The following is a 15,772-nucleotide window of genomic DNA, read 5'->3' on the forward strand; positions in this document are numbered from 1 at the left end:
CTCTCTCCCTCTCTCTCTGCCAGACTCTGCTCAAGCCCTCTCTCTCTCTCTCAAATAAGGGCGATCTCCGATCTCCAGAGTTCGGCACAGGCCCCAGCAGAGAGCAGGTGCTCTATTGTAACAAAAAATGTCATTTATCAGGTGTTTCTGATTTTCCAGGCAAATAAAGTGTTCTTTGCCAAGCACTTTATATCTACTAAGTCATGCAATCCTCACAGCCTACGTATGAAGTAATGTTCAGTTATTTTCTTCCCTTTAGAGAGGAGGGCACCAAGGCACGGGCTTACAAAGTCACTTGCCTGGAAGGTCACATAGCTCATCAGTGGCAGAGTCAGGGGCCCCTGTAGCCTGAAGACCATTGAACCCGTTCGCCCTCCAGGTGTCTCTAAATGCTTCTCTTTGCACCTGTTTGCCATTTCCTCTTTTCTCATATGTTGCCAGGGCCCAAGGGAGGACACTAAATGGGCAGAAATGGACTGGGGGTGTGGCCACCTGGGCGATAAGGAGAACCCTCGTTTGCTTGTTCTTTTCTAACCTCACTGAGGACAGTCTTTCTAAGCAATACCAACTCGCTTTTCTTTCAGTGTGTGTATGAAGGTTTCTGTGAATTTTGAGGACTTTGGGAGAGGGCAGAATGATTATCAATGATCATAAAACAGATTCCCTCTGTTTTCTGTCCTTGTAACCTGGGATTGGATCGGATTTCTTTTAAAAATGGACTGGTGAGGGGGCGCCTGGGTGGCGCAGTCGGTTAAGCGTCCGACTTCAGCCAGGTCACGATCTCGCGGTCCGTGAGTTCGAGCCCCGCGTCAGGCTCTGGGCTGATGGCTCAGAGCCTGGAGCCTGTTTCTGATTCTGTGTCTCCCTGTCTCTCTGCCCCTCCCCCGTTCATGCTCTGTCTCTCTCCCAAAAAAAATAAATAAAACGTTGAAAAATAAAAAAATTAAAAAAAAATGGAATGGTGAGGAGAAAATTCCAGTCGCCTGTGCTTTTTGATTACTTGGGGCTTTGCAAGAAATTATGTTAGAATAATATTCACTATCTAAGTTTTGAGTTCAAAATAGAAGCACTGTTAATATTTGTAGCTGTAACTATTGATGCTTAAGATAAGCAGTCTGAACATCAGGAAACTGGAATTTGAGGGATATTTCTGAAGATGTCACTAAACATGAATTTCTATGTGTCTAAATCACATTCCCTGGGTCCTAGATCCAGTTTTGAAGTCTAAGCTTTTTAACTGTCAGACCCTCATCACCTGTCATTTGCTCCTGCTCTATGTCAAGGAAAGATTCATAATGGAAAACATAGGAAGACGTTCATTGATGGCATCTTTTTTTGTGTGTGTGTGGTGGCCAGGCGTTGAACCCAGTCTGGGAGTCATCCCTGGGTGAGTAGGCAAACCCATGCTTGCAGACCTCTGTGCAGCGATTAAAAGCAATGGTCTAGATGTGCATACGGCAACATAGGTAAACCTCAAAACCGTGGTAGGATGGAAATGAGGCAAAAATTGAATGGGACACGATGGCTGAATGGATAAAGAAGATGTGGTATATATGCACAATGGAGTGTTACTCGGCAACCAAAAAGAATGAAATCTTGATATTTGCAACTACGTGGATGGAACTGGAGGGTATGATGCTAAGCGAAATTAGTCAGAGAAAGACAAATATCACATGACTTCGCTCATACGAGGACTTTAAGAGACAAAACAGATGAACATAAGAGAAGGGAAGCAAAAATAATATAAAAACTGGGAGGGGAGGCACCCGGGTGGCTCAGTTGGTTGAGCTTCCTACTTTGGCTCAGGTCATGATCTCACAGTTCGTGAGTTGGAGCCCGGGGTCTGGCCCTATGCTGACAGCTCAGAGCCTGGAGCCTGCTTCGGATTCTGTGCCTCCCTCTCTCTCTCTGCCCCTTCTCCACTCATGCTCTGTCTCTTTCTCTCTTAAAAATAAGTAAACATTAAATTTAAAAAAAAAATAGGGAGGGAGACAAAACATAAGAGACTCATATATGGGGAACAAACAGAGGGTTACTGGAGGGGTTGTGGGAGGGGGGATGGGCTAAATGGGTAAGGGGCATTAAATATACTGGTGAAATCACTGTTGCACTATATGCTAGCTAACTTGGATGTAAAATAAAATAAAATAAAATAAAATAAAATAAAATAAAATGGAATAGGATATATGAAACAGTGTCATTTATGTGGATTAAAAACGAAAGCACTGAAACCAAAAATATATGTTCCACAAAAACATTGAGAAGGAAAAAGATACCCTCTCTCCAGAAATTTCTTATGGGGGTGGAGGATGGGACATGAACTTGAGAAAAGGGTATTATTAAAAAGAAATCTATAAGCAAACAAAAGAGGGCCCTGCCGACATCGGCGCTTGTAATTCAGGGGTAGCATTCATTCAATTCCTCGAACGTGACAGGAGAGACAGACAATTACAGACAGAGAAAGGAGATGAAAACTACCAGGCCTTACATCATCTTCTACGTACCGAGTGCTTACATTCGAGAGCATAGACAAGAATTTTTTTTTTTTTTTTCAGTTGATCATTCCGCTGTAGGAATATTGGAAAAAGTAGCGGGCCACCTTCCATAGTAAGGATTCGAAAAAAAGGGCCATTTTGTCAGGAGTGGGATTCGAACCCACGCCTCCAGGGGAGACTGCGACCTGAACGCAGCGCCTTAGACCGCTCGGCCATCCTGACTCGCTGGAGAGCAGGCTTGCTCCGAATTTATTTGTGTCTCTACCCACACACCAAGCAGTTCCGGATGCGGAACCCTTCCGGGCAGGAGTGAAACGAGCGCTCCTGCGTGAGCCGCGCGCTGGACGCCGGCCCCGGCGTCCCGCGCGCAATAAATAGCACCCGGCTCCGGGCGCGTCCGAGTGGCACCTGCCGTGCGACCGCGGATTCGATTCCAGGCCCCCGGGAGGGGCGGGGCGGGATGCCCGGGGAGAAGGGCGCCCTCCCCCCACAGGGGGCAGAACCCTGCTGAACTCGTGGCACCGTGTCGCTGGAATACGCGCTTTCTCCCGGGAGGTTTTGGGCCGCGGCAGGTGCGCGCAGGCTGCAGCCCTGCCCGCAGGCGCTCGCTAACCCTCCCCCTCCTCCCAGCGGGCGCCGCCCCGGGAAGCGGCGTTAGCGGGCGGGCGAGTGGAGCCTCTCGTTCTGAATTCGTTGAAGTCTCTACACTGAGGATTTGCCGGCTTTACTGTGTGGATGTTCTACTGCGGGGAACAGAAGAAGTTTCTGCATCTAGTAAACCTGGCACAGGGGCCCTCGATGCCAGGCCTCTACTGCAGCAAGTTCTCTAAGCACACTTCACGTCTGATGGGACCTACCTCGGGGTTTCTTGTCCAGTGTTAGCGTCGGGATGCTGTGGTCAGGACATCGCCGACGGGGAGTCGGGGAACCTGACCGTGAGTTTCAAACAAAGGACTAGTGAGTCAACTGCCTGGAGGCTTGCGGACAAGTCGTTTGGCCCGTGTTGACCTGAGAAACGGCTTTCCTAACAGTTTCATCTAAATTCATTTGAAGAAATACAAAGCTTGAGCGCTTAAATGAAGCATCAAATCCCCGTCCCCAGAGAACCAGTTAGACGCAAGTAATTCTCAGTCTCACCCAGACCTACCGAGTCAGACATTTGGGGGGTAGAGTCCAGGAATCTGTGTGTAACCAGCACTCCAGGGGATCCTGCGATGTGCCCAGGTTTGAGAGTCACTGGCTGGAGGCCCAGTAACCCCGCAATTCTTACCAGAGAAACTGCTCTGGCGTGAGCAGGTGCCATGCGAAAGCGCGCGCATACTGCCAACAGCCTCCCCGCCTCAGACTCATCGAATTGGGGTGCCTGAGAGTGCCACCTGGGGACTGTATTCCTTACGGTTCCCCCTTCACCCCCCGGGTGATTCCAGTGTGCACCCAAGTTCGAGATCATTACTTCCGAAAAAGGCTTTAGGATTTAGCTTAGGATTTAGCTTCCGAAAAAGGCTGAATCCCTTCAGGGTGAGGTGGAGGGGCCGCATTCAGAAAACGTGTTCAGGCCTCCGTGGCACAGGGCTCCGGCCCCAAATATTTGTAACACGTGGAGTGCCGCCGGCCAAAGCGCGACTCGCGGGGGCCGTTCGTAGGCTCCGTGTGTGTGCGTGTCCACCCGCGTGGGATGTCTGAAGGTGGATGGTGGGAGGTGGCCAGAGATGACCATCAGCAAAGGAGGGTTTTCCCCGGCTCCTGAAATGCCAGGGCCCAGCCTTTCCCAGAGATAAGATGGAAACGATCCAGAGAGCACATTCCAATCCAATGGTCGGCGTGGTTGCACGTGAGCATTTTGTGAAGACGAATCCATCTGTCCGGGACGCAGATCCGCTTTCCGGGTTCCAGAAGCCCAGCAACACCCAGGCTCGTCTCTTTTAGGAGATTCAGGAATAAAGCCAGAACGTCCGCAGACTCGCCGTTTCCTCCAGGCCCCGGTGGCCGGTGCCAGCTGGAAAAAGAGCCTCAAGGCTCATCAGATAAGTTCTTCCTCGAGGATGTGCTTCATGCAAAGAGGCTGGAGCTGGGGGTGGGGGTGGGGGTCGGGGGGTGGGGGGAAGGAGGAAGGACACAGACGTTTCCTAGGAATCTGCTGTCTGGTTCGCACTGTGCCTCGTGACCGTTTTCCTTGAATGGTCAAGGAAATCATGGATCGTGGGGAGGCCAAGAGTCCTGGGGGGAGGGGAGGAGAGTCAGAGAGCTGATTAAAATCTATGGCTGTCTGTCCTTCTAGCAGAGCCGTCTGTTCTCGGTGAGGTTTCACAAATACGTCTCCGGACACACATTCTACGTTACACCGGCAAAGCAACTGCCTGAGGCTCCCACGTATTTTTGAAAGACTCGAGACTTTTTCTTCGACTTTCTGAAAGTATGATTTGAACAAACATGAACACTCGAGTCGCGCTATATGATGTCCTTCTCCCAGGGGTGCCGTGTAAGTGGCCGGCCTGGGGAGGACAGTGTGGGGTGAGAAGTGTTTGAGGAAGGGGCGTGGCAAGGAGGGCACTGGGTGTTGGGGGAATCCACGAGATGATGGAAGGGGCCCTTTCTGTCTGGTTCTCCAGGTGCCAGCCCTTGGCACAAGTATAAGGTGGCACACTTAGTTACTCTTTTCTTCTCCTGACCCTCTTCGTGCCTAAGAAGCTCCTGAGCCAACGGGTCCCACCTTGATAATATCTCGGAGTCTTTAGTCCTCCTACTCAACTACAGTTTGTTCAGTATAAGATGTCCTGGACAGATAGCAAGGACACCCGCTTTCAGGTCCTGGCTTAGGCACAGACTGTATGTTTTAATGAATCACGCTATGTCAGGGCGCCCGGCTGGCTCAGTCGTTGAGCTTCTGACTTTGGCTCAGGTCGTGATCTCACACGCTCTGTGAGTTTCGAGCCCCACGTCGGGCTCTGTGCTGACAGCTCAGAGCCTGGAGCCTGCTTCCGATTCTGTGTGTCTCTCTCTCTTTGACCCTCCCCCTTTCACGCTCGGTCTCTCTCTGTCTCATAAATAAATAAACATTAAAAAAAAAAAAAGAAAGAAATCACTTTATGTCTCTTGGCTTCAGACTCTTATCTCTGAAAGGAGGCAGATGGAGTTAAGTGTTGACAGTCACTTCTCATGCATTATAGTTTCTTCTTGATCCCTTTCCCAAATACCACCTGTGTGGTCGCCTGATTTACAAGCCTTTATGCGGAATGACTTTACAATAATGCATATGTGGAAATGTCATTATCTAGATATTGTTATGTAGGTCTTGAACCCCAAGTCCGTAGGAAGACACTGAAACCAAAACCATAATCAAAACCTAAATGGAAATGGGGCCTGGGAGGTGACAATCACAAAGGTGAGTGATAGAGTTGTTGACAATATCACCTGTCACAATACACAGTGAATGTGATGGTAAGAGACCTGTCTGGTGTTCAGAATTTTCCCCTAAGAGAGAATGCTGGGTTTTAAATTTGCCACAATCCTCTGTGAGGGTAGTCAGCAGACTGAAAATTTAGAAAAGTTGGATTTTATCTTAAGAGAAATATATGCGGTGCAATAATGGAAATAATATGTTAGTGTGGATATAATCGGGATCTGGATTTCTTGCTTGACCTGGAACGGATCTGACTTTGATGACTCCTTAGCAGAAGACACGCATATTAGGTGATATGCCCACCATTTGGTGAATCCTTTGGAGACTCACGTTCAGAGCTGGTTGAATTGCATTAAGGTCAGACCATGTGTGAAGGAGACCGCTCCCGATCCTTGCTTGCTTGGGGCAACACAGGGGAAAGCGTTCAGCTCACTGAACTACAGATGTCCTCAGGTCCTCAAGTGGGAATCCACAGGGCTTCCCCTCTGGGGGAGTGGTTTTTTCTTTTTTCAATGTGTATTTATTTTTGAGAGACAGAGAACAAGCAGGGAAGGGGCAGAGAGGGAACGAGAGAGAGAGAGGGAGAGAGAGAGAGAGAGAGAGAGAGAGAGAAATCCCAAGCAGGCTCCACGCCGCCATCCCAGAGCCTGATGTGGGGCTCGAACTCACGAACTGGGAAAGTGTGACCTGGGCCCAAACCAAGAGTTGGATGCTTAACCGATTGAGCCACCCAGGCACCTCTGAAAGAGGGGTGTCTAAAGATCACCCAAGGTTTTTATTTTTATTTTTCCAATTACTAGGCCCTACAATTCACAATTTCCCCAATATTTCCTCCTCCTGGGAGGAGGAGGTCTGTAAGCAGCTAGACCCTCCTGGGACGATAGCCCTTGCGCCCTCGGTGAGCCCACTGCCGTCAGGCCTGCGGGTGAGTCTTGGCTACACAGAACCACGCTGCCGCGGCCGGGCAGCTGCACTCCCCGGCGGTTTCTTTCCTGTTTCTGTCTCGGTTCCACTTGTTGGGATAAAGAAAGGAAGGTTGCAGATGCCGCTTTCAGCAATCAACAGACTTATTTATTAGGTCAAGACCACGGGCGACACCCATGCTGGAAACTGGAAGAACACAACGGAAGTAGAAGGGGCGAGCCCAGATACACCTGCGGTCCGTTGGCGTGACAAGCCCCGAGGATACGGGAAAGCGCAAACACAAGCAGGTGCGGTCAGTCTAGCTGTGTCGAGCGCGATGACACAGCCTCTGGGGACCCCGGGGAGAACGGCACGCAGGAAAGCTGGGCGGGGAGAGTGACCGGTGGGCGTGGGCATGAGCTGCTTGGGGAGCGGATGGAAGGGGGGTTTGAGGGGGCTAAACCGGATGTTGGGATGAGGGCTGAGGGGCCCCGAGGCCGACACCGGCTGCTGAAGAGGGGACATCACCGACCAGGGTTTCTAGAAAGGCTCTGAGATGGAGAGATTCTAAGTCAAAAGGAGGAAGAGAGCTGGAAAGTTGTGGGGCCCAGCAAGTGAGGCTGGAATGACTCCAGGTGAGGGGGAAACAGGAGGCCGCGGAGAGGAAAGCAGGCTCCGCGTCGCGGCGACGCACACAGCTTGGGTTTGGTCTCCCGTTTTCTCCCGGGGTCAGATCTTCTGTCCGGGCCCCAGCCCTGCTCCCTTCATCCCTTCTCCACGCCCCCACACCATTTTTTTCAGATCCCACGGGAGTAGGGCCAGTCCCCTTTACGCTGTAGGACATGTCTTAGCAAATCTGAGAGACAGGCCGTAAAACTCTAGGAGCAGGCCAGGTATTCGTCATCGGCCTAGGTTCCCCTCCCTTTCCTCCACTGCGATGTCCCCCCAGGTTCCGTTATGGGACTTCAGCCTCGAATTTTCCCTTCCCAGAACCTTTGGGGTTTCCCGCTTGTGTAAAAGCTGTTCCTCTACTCATCCCTCTTCTGGACACTGAGATGTTTCTGTCATAACCACATGCCAACCTAACCCCATCTCGATAGCCGAGCTGTCCCTCCCTATAGGATGTGGCCTGGGGGGAGGGGTAGGAGGACACTAGAAACAGCTTCAGAGTCACGCGCCTGCCCCGAGTACCAGTACAGAAACAGATTAGGAAGGCCCTACACCCCACGCTCTCTAACAGCAGCAACATAACCTTCCCAAGACCAACTGATCCCTACCCAACAGGAAGAAACAGGGGCTGGGTGAGGTCGGGGGCTGGCGACTCAGAGAGGACTGAGGGGAGGGCTTGGCATAAAGGAGAACGGTTTAGCTGGGAGATTTCTTAAGGTGCCCCTTGGCTGGGCTGGGTAGGGATTAGCTTAGAGTGGAGGGTATCCGTATCCCCAGAGGCAGAGTCCTCCCCCATAGGGGACAGCGGGATCTCCTTAGCAAAGTCCTTGGCATCGACAACTACCGTGACTCTCTCAGGCCCATCAGTGGGTGGGCAGATGGTCAAGGGCTTTTTACCACAAGACCACAGGCAGAAGAAAGGCCGAAGGGGACCAGAGAAGGAGGCATTGGAGAAAGTATAGATATGGGCTCCGTTGGCCATATTGTAGAAGGAGACGTCTCCTGATTCATAGTCCAGGAAAATCCCAACCCGGCGGGGGGGCCCTGCCAATGGGAGAGGGGTCCGCTGTGGGGTGAGGGCCCAGTACCCATTCCCATACAACTCCACAGCCCAGAACCCATTCTGAGGAGTCATGGGGTCAAACCCTTTCTTCACCACATTCTCCCTACACACCCCGACCGCCCAGTCGGCCCTGTCTCCCACCTCCACCTCCCAGAAATGTCGCCCTGACGTGAAGGTCTCACGACCCAACACACAAGGCCAGGAGTCAAATCTCTCTGGTTTCTCGGGCAGTTTCTGGCGTGAATCTTCCAGCCGGACAGATTTTGAATCCTCGTACAAAAAGAGGTGGGGATGGGCGGTGTCTGGATCCAGAGTCACGTCAACTAGAGACGGAGAGAGAGCTGGTCTGAGCATCAGTGAGCATTAGAGGTGACAAGACATAGTCTTTCTTCTCAAAAAAAAAAAAAAATTATATATATATATACACATATATATATACATATGTGTATACATATACATATGTATATATATATGTGTATATATATATATACATATACATATGTATATATATATGTGTATGTATATATATGTATGTATATGTGTGTGTGTGTGTGTATATATATATATATATATATATATATATATATATATATGGGCGCCTGGGTGGCTCAGTCGGTTGGACGGCTGACTACAGCTCAGGTCATGATCTCACAGTCTGTGAGTTCGAGCCTCACGTCGGGCTCTGTCCTGAGGGCTCAGAGCCCGGAGCCTGTTTCCGATTCTGTGTCTCCCTCTCTCTCTGCCCCTTTCCTGCTTGCTCTCTGTCTCTCTCTGTCTCTCAAAAATAATAAACAATAAAAAAATTAAAAATATCTATTTATCTATCTATCTATCTAGACTGTTCTAGACTTTGGTAGGTCTCCTCAGGAGGAGAGGTGCTTGGCCTATTCTGCTGTCTCTATTTTCCTCTTCCGTCAAAAGCCACAAGGTGATGTGTGAGTTGACTGTCCCCAGGGCCTCAGGGGCGCCTGTTACAGGGCTTGTCTTCGAAACATCTTCCAAGGGCCCTCTCTGTGCCTTGAGGAAAATGTGAGACCCGTTTACATCATCTTTCCCCTATCTATCTTCATCACGAAACTGTTAGTGTTTTTATGTCCAAGTATTATAGGACTTTGAATCCCTGGGTGATAGAGCCTCAGAGCCCTTGAGAAGCTCAGTCACTCACCTGCATGCAGGGTGGCCTTTTTCTGTTCTGCAATGAAAGAGAACGAGATGGTCATTGACGGGTTTCTAATAAGAGAGGGGACACCTTGTCGGTGAACTAACGACAAGAAGAGAGAACTTACTGAGCTCTTCCAGGAGTTTCTCTGGAAAACAAACAGAAATACCTTAATGACAAAGGAATAAATGGTTCATCTCTAACCTGATTACTGAAGCTTTATCAATAAATGAGGAACAAGGATTATGGTTTATTTATTTATTTTATGTTTCTAAGAAATGTGCAGGAAGTTCCTACTGGCTTGGGATCAGATCTTTAATCTTTACTGGGAAACCGAGTTAGAAGTGAGGAGAGAGTCTGAGGGTGGGTAGTGAGTGCACATCAGGTCTAATATCTCAGTTTGCATTGGTTTTGACTCCTTCTGCACCCCAGACCTTCGTATTGGGGATCAGCGGCTTCAGGTGCCTTATAACGACCCCCCATCTTGACTTCCAGAATTCTAGACCCAAATATCTTCTGAAAGGACTTGGGTCCACCCCCACTCGTAAGCACTCCTGACAAGCGGCCTGTGACTCACCTTTAGAGCTGAATTCATCCTTTCTCTGTCGGGCTCTTTCCCTGTATAGTCTCCAAGTGCCAAATACGGACCCAATTGTAAGAAGTCCCAGGACCATCAAGATGACAGCCACTGCCACCATCCAGGGAGTCAGCCGTGGGAAGAAGGGAGCTGAAACGAAATCCCCAAGAAGGACATTTGTCGTGCGGCTCTGAGCAAGTCTGCCTCTGCTCCCGATTGCAAAGGGGGCTGCAAGAGAGGACGACCTAGACCTCCCCCGTTTCTCCCACGGCAAAAATGAGTCCTTCCAGTGCTGCTCTAAGCTTTTCAGAAAAATTTTGATCTCAGGTAGGGGAGGGCAGTGAAAGAGAGGAAGGAGCAGGATGGGAGCCAAGGGGATGCAGGAAGTAAATAAGGAAGGGGACATGTCACCTCTGTGTGCCACAGAAAGGGACTCAATGACCAAAGAATAAGGAAAGGTCCTTGCCTGAGCCAGAGATGGTTGGGGTGGGGGGAAGGGTGATGAGAAGATCTGCTTTCCTGAGGGCCCTCGAAACCTAGACAGAGCTCTAGCATGGGAGGGGGGGGCCAAGGGGCAAGGGTGGAAATGGGTTTTCCTGTTACTCAAGGAGAGAACGCTCTGGATTAGGAAGGCCCCCAAGGACAGATCTTCTGTATCTAAGATATATCTCCTAAAATGGAAAATCTGGGACTTCAATGAGATCCAGGGAGGGTTGATGTGTTCAGAATCCCTATTCTTCTGAGGACGTTGGTGGGGCTCCCTCACGTCGGGGATCAGGAGCTTAGGTGGGGAGAAAGTAGACAACTGTGTCATGAGGGCATGGCTTGGGCAGGTGCCCTAGGTGACGTGGCCCTAAAACTGTCACATAGGAACCCAACGCTGATTTCACTGACCTGGTATGGAGATCTCTACTTCCTTCTCCTGGCCCAGAAGGAGGTTCTGGAAATGGCAGGATATATTCTTCATGGAGGTGTCCCTGATGATCACGGAAGCCGCCACAGTGAACAGGCCTTCTTCATCAGGATTCCTAGACTCTGATGTGGATGGAAACCACTCTCCCTCGGAAGTTCTCCACTGCACCTGGGGCTCTGGGTACCATCCTACGGAGGTACACTCCAGCCGGATCTCTCCACTTTCTTGAACTTCCATATGGATTTGAGGATCAGAGCCCAGAGCTACGGAGAGAGAAGCTGGCCTCACTCCTTTAGTGGACACCCTTCTGGGAACCTTATAACCATAGGGTTACACAGTCTGAGAAAGAAAGGCACACGGAGACTAGGAATGAGAGGGATTCATGTTCTGTTTCATGACACGAGGAAACCACGAGGAAACTGAGGCGTCAGTAAAAGGAACCTTATCAGAGAGGGATGCCATATTGGGATTTAGTGTTTGAAATGTAAGCAGGAGTGTGATGGACAGACATAGGAACATAGTCAGCAGGAACAGCAAGACCAATGGCTTAGAGGCAGGTTAGGGAGCTCCAGAGATGGGAGAGGGCTTTGTGGTTGGATGTGAGAAGACTTTGAGGAGGAGAACCAGGAGTGGGTATTTAACAGAGAAGATGTGAACAGAGAAGAAGTGTCCCTGAGGAGAAGGGGGATTGGAGGTTCCCTGCATTAAGACTGTAGCTGACAATTTAAGTTTCCTTTCCGTGTGATACTGATTCAGGAATTTTCTTAAATGGTTTCAACCTCCTTGCCCCAGTGTCCTAACATATATCAACATAAAGCTGTTCTTACCCTTTCTGTTTTCAGCCTAATTATATTCTTACACTTCTGCAGAGTGTAGAAAAACACCAAGCTGCAGAGGAGAGTCCTTAAACACCTGTCCACAGCTCTTAGTTTAAATCCACGTTTCGATTTGTGTGTATATGTGAAAATGCGTATTCTTTTCATGAAAAGGGCTGCCTGCCACCTTGAGGAGATTCTCAAAGATGTCTATCACTTTAAAAGAGTAACAATAACAGTTTCATGTATACGCTGTCTCACTTTATTTCATTCTTGCCAAATCTTGTTTGACAGATGCATTGCCCAGTTTTATAGCAGGAAATAAGGCTCAGAAAGAGATTAGTTTGATGGCATTCCAAGTAAGCAGGAAAGTCAGACCTCAACGCATACTTTCCTCCTGAATGCTTACCATTCTCCTTAGTTTGAAATTTGGCTTGAAGCAGAGAAGGGAAACAAAACCCAAAAACTTTTCTAGGTGGATCGACAATGTTAGCGAGCAGCCACCTCTAGGATCCTGGGAAGCCCGTCCCTAGGCACGAATCCACGCGGCAGCCACAGGTTGCAACGGAAACGCGCGGCACAGCGTCCCTCACCGGAGTGGTGACAAGCAGACACAACCTGAATGTTGGGGCCTGGGGCTGGATCGAGCATATTCTGGCGCGCTAACTAGAGAGGATGTGGTGTAGCCTCGCAATCACAACATGGGGCCATCTCTCCAACGCCTTCCCGCTGACCTCCCACCCTCGGCCCGCCAGCCTTTTCCGCCCTAGAAGGCATTTCTCGGGACGACGAACGCGGTGGCTTCCAAAGCAAGGGAGCCGCGGGAAAACGGACGGCGCCCGGAAGTCACCGGAGAGGGTCGAACCCGCGCACTCACCGGCCACCTTCAGGTGCACGCTGGCCTCCCCGTAGCGTCCGTCCTGCCGGAAGAGGCACCGGTACTCGCCGTCGTCCGAGGCCCGGACCCGGTGTATGCGCACGGCGACGCGCCCGGCCGCGATGTCGCCGTCCAGCAGCGTGGCCCTGCCGCGGTACTCGGCCGTCTGCTCGGCCTCCCGCTCGCGGCCGTCCCGGCGCACCAGCACCGCGGCCGCCACCTTCCCGCGGAACCACCGCAGCTCCATGCGCTCGGCGCTCACGCTCGGGGACAGGCGGCAGGGCAGCTCGGCGTCGTCCCCCAGCGCGGCCAGGACGGGCTCCGCGGGGCCAATCACGTCGAAGGGGGCTGCGCAAACCGGGCGTGCAGGGGGGGGGGGGGGGGGCTGAGGACTCACACGGACGGAGGGCCGTCTGCTCCACCCGGATCCCGGTCGAGGTCGGGGCGGGGAACCCCAGGGGGCCAGAGACGGAGCGCGCGGGGGGGGGGGGGGGGGGGGGGACCTACCCGAATCGGGCCTGGACAGCTGGAAGAAAGTGAGGACGAGCAGGCACGCGGGGAGGCAGGAGTTTGGAAAAACTGCCATGTCCAACCTTCCTGGGGCAGCAGGTCGCCGGGTGTCCTGCGGGCGTCAGAACTTGCGCGTGGGAGATGCAGGCCGGGCGATGGATCTTTCGACGCCCTTCTCCGGCCTCCTCCCCACCGCTCTTTCCACGCGGATCCGCCCGCTCGCCCCCTCCCACCGCAGACTCCCGGTGCCAGCGCACACCGCCCCGTGTGGCCGAGCAGGTGCACAGCCGAATAGGCCCTAAACCCCTAAAAGAATCCTAGGAGAAGGGAATTGGGAGGCATGGTACCCATTAATGGGTTGCGTACCAATGTACCGCTGCTCTAAAAAGCCTCCCCCCCCCCCCAATACAGTAATTTGGTATTTGTTTCAGGAATGATAATAAAGATGAAGCGATGGAGGCAGAGATGGAAACCAGGGGACTGAACCGGAGAAGAGAAGAGGAAAGTCGGGGAAAGGGAGGGGAGCTGGAGAGTAAAGGGCAGGGGGTGGAGGGCCCAGGACCCGGGAAAGAGCCAGAGGGAGAGAAAGTGCTCTCTTGGGGGTGGGGGGGGGGACCAGAGCGGGCACAGCACTGACCTCTGATCTTGGAGGAAGAGGCACCCAGGAGCCTGGTTAGCAAGTGACCAAGCTGGCTGTGGCCCCAGGAGCCAAAGTTAAAGGCGGGGAAGAAGGAAGCGGGAAGTGACCTCAGGAAAGCCTGCCCCCAGCTCCCAGGCCTTGGCTCTGGGGGGCGGGGTGGGGAGGGGAAGTTTTCCAGAGAGACGAAGGGTCCGTGTCTTTGCAGTCTTCAGCTCAAAGACCAGGACACAGAAGGATGGGCTGGACTAAATAAAAGGGGATAGGGCAAAAAGGGAGGGTCAAGACAACACTAAAATGAAATGGAAGGCGTTGGGCTGGTGAATTTTCCCCCTCAAGCCTCACTTCTTTTATCCTGAAGTTGGGGAGGCACTGGGGGCATTAAATGAGATTAGGCCTGTCAAGTGAGGTAAGGGCTGAGAAGAGGGGAAGTTGTTACTCTGTTGTTTATGTGGGTTGAAAGTTCAAGGGTGGACTGGGAATGCACGTGTGTGATTCAGTTTTCACTGCCTCAAAGTTGCCTTCCTGCAAGCAATTCGGCCTGCAATTCCTTATTTTGGGGTTAAACCTCTTATTGTCATGAAAAAAAAAATTAAAAACATGGGAAAACATTTTTTTAGTTATTTTTTTTAAGATTTTTATTTTTAAGTAATCTCTGCACCCAATGTGGGACTCAAACTTACAACCCCAAGATCAAGGCTCTCCTGCTCCACTGACTGAGCCAGCCAGGCACCTCTGGAAAACACTTTTACAAAGCAGAAATCACTCATAATGTCACCAACCAGTGACAGCCTCTGTTCACATTGTGGCAGAATTGATGAAGCTTTTACATAATCAGAAACATTATTTATACTTACATAATATCATATTGTAGGTTCCTGTAATTCCCAAGATTGTGGGACATCTTAGTGGCTTTTTTTTTAAATCTACTACAACTAGTGCACTTTATAAATACATAAGTCTTTGTCCACATCTTTGATACTTCCTGACAAACTTTCTGATAAATTCCCAGAAAGATAGTCATCGGGTCTAGGAGTTGAATTCTGAGCATATTGCCAAAGTTAAACCTATCACACTGTTAATGGGAATGAGCCTCTCACCTAATTCCTGCCAACACTGAGAACAATTATTCCCTAGTCATCACTAATGGGATGGGTGAAATGGATCAAATTATTATTTTACTAGACATTTATAGGACAGCGAGGCTGATCACTTTTCGTATTAACTATTTAATATACTCTGGAAGAGATTTTTCCAGGCAAATTGCCCCCCCCCCAGACATTCTGATGCTGTTTCCTATTCTTCTATATGAATTTTTTATAAATTAAAGCTGTCAATCCTGTATTAATATTTGTGGCTCATATCCTTCACCACCCCAGTTTGTACTTTGCCTTTATTTCAGGTTATGATTAAGACCAACGAAAGAGGGGCACCTGGGTGGCTCGGTGGGTTGAGCCTCTGACTTTGGCTGAGGTCATGATCTCAGGGTTCATGAGCCAGACCCGACCCGCAGACCCGCATCGGGCTTGAAGCTGTGAGTGCGGAGCCCGCTTCCAATCCTTTGTCCCCGGCCTCTCTGCCCCTCCCCCACCTAAAGGCTATCTCAAAAATAAACATTAAAAAAGAAAAAAACGACCAACAAAAAATAATTGCTCCGGTTGACTTACAAGACTGCTAGAATGGCTTTTACCAAATGGAAATCTGATCATGTCACTTCTTGCTTCAAAACCCCTACGTGTCTCCTTAGCGGCCCC

General features: G+C 50.6%; 1 protein-coding gene across 1 annotated transcript; it reads right to left on the reverse strand.

Moving 5' to 3' along the window:
- Positions 1-6,944: 6,944 nt before the first annotated feature.
- On the reverse strand, positions 6,945-13,989 carry BTN1A1 (butyrophilin subfamily 1 member A1). Its single transcript, XM_086706042.1, has 7 exons — positions 13,379-13,989; positions 12,872-13,219; positions 11,161-11,442; positions 10,267-10,416; positions 9,817-9,837; positions 9,696-9,722; positions 6,945-8,853 (listed from the first exon to the last, which is right to left on the reverse strand). The coding sequence occupies exons 1-7, from the start codon at positions 13,455-13,457 to the stop codon at positions 8,180-8,182; spliced, it is 1,581 nt and encodes a 526-aa protein (XP_086562168.1). The 5' UTR covers positions 13,458-13,989; the 3' UTR covers positions 6,945-8,179.
- Positions 13,990-15,772: the final 1,783 nt, after the last annotated feature.

Source organism: Puma concolor, chromosome B2 (genome assembly GCF_028749965.1).
Source record: "Puma concolor isolate L17-30 chromosome B2, mPumCon1.1.hap2, whole genome shotgun sequence".
In the NCBI taxonomy this organism is placed as follows: domain Eukaryota; kingdom Metazoa; phylum Chordata; class Mammalia; order Carnivora; family Felidae; genus Puma; species Puma concolor.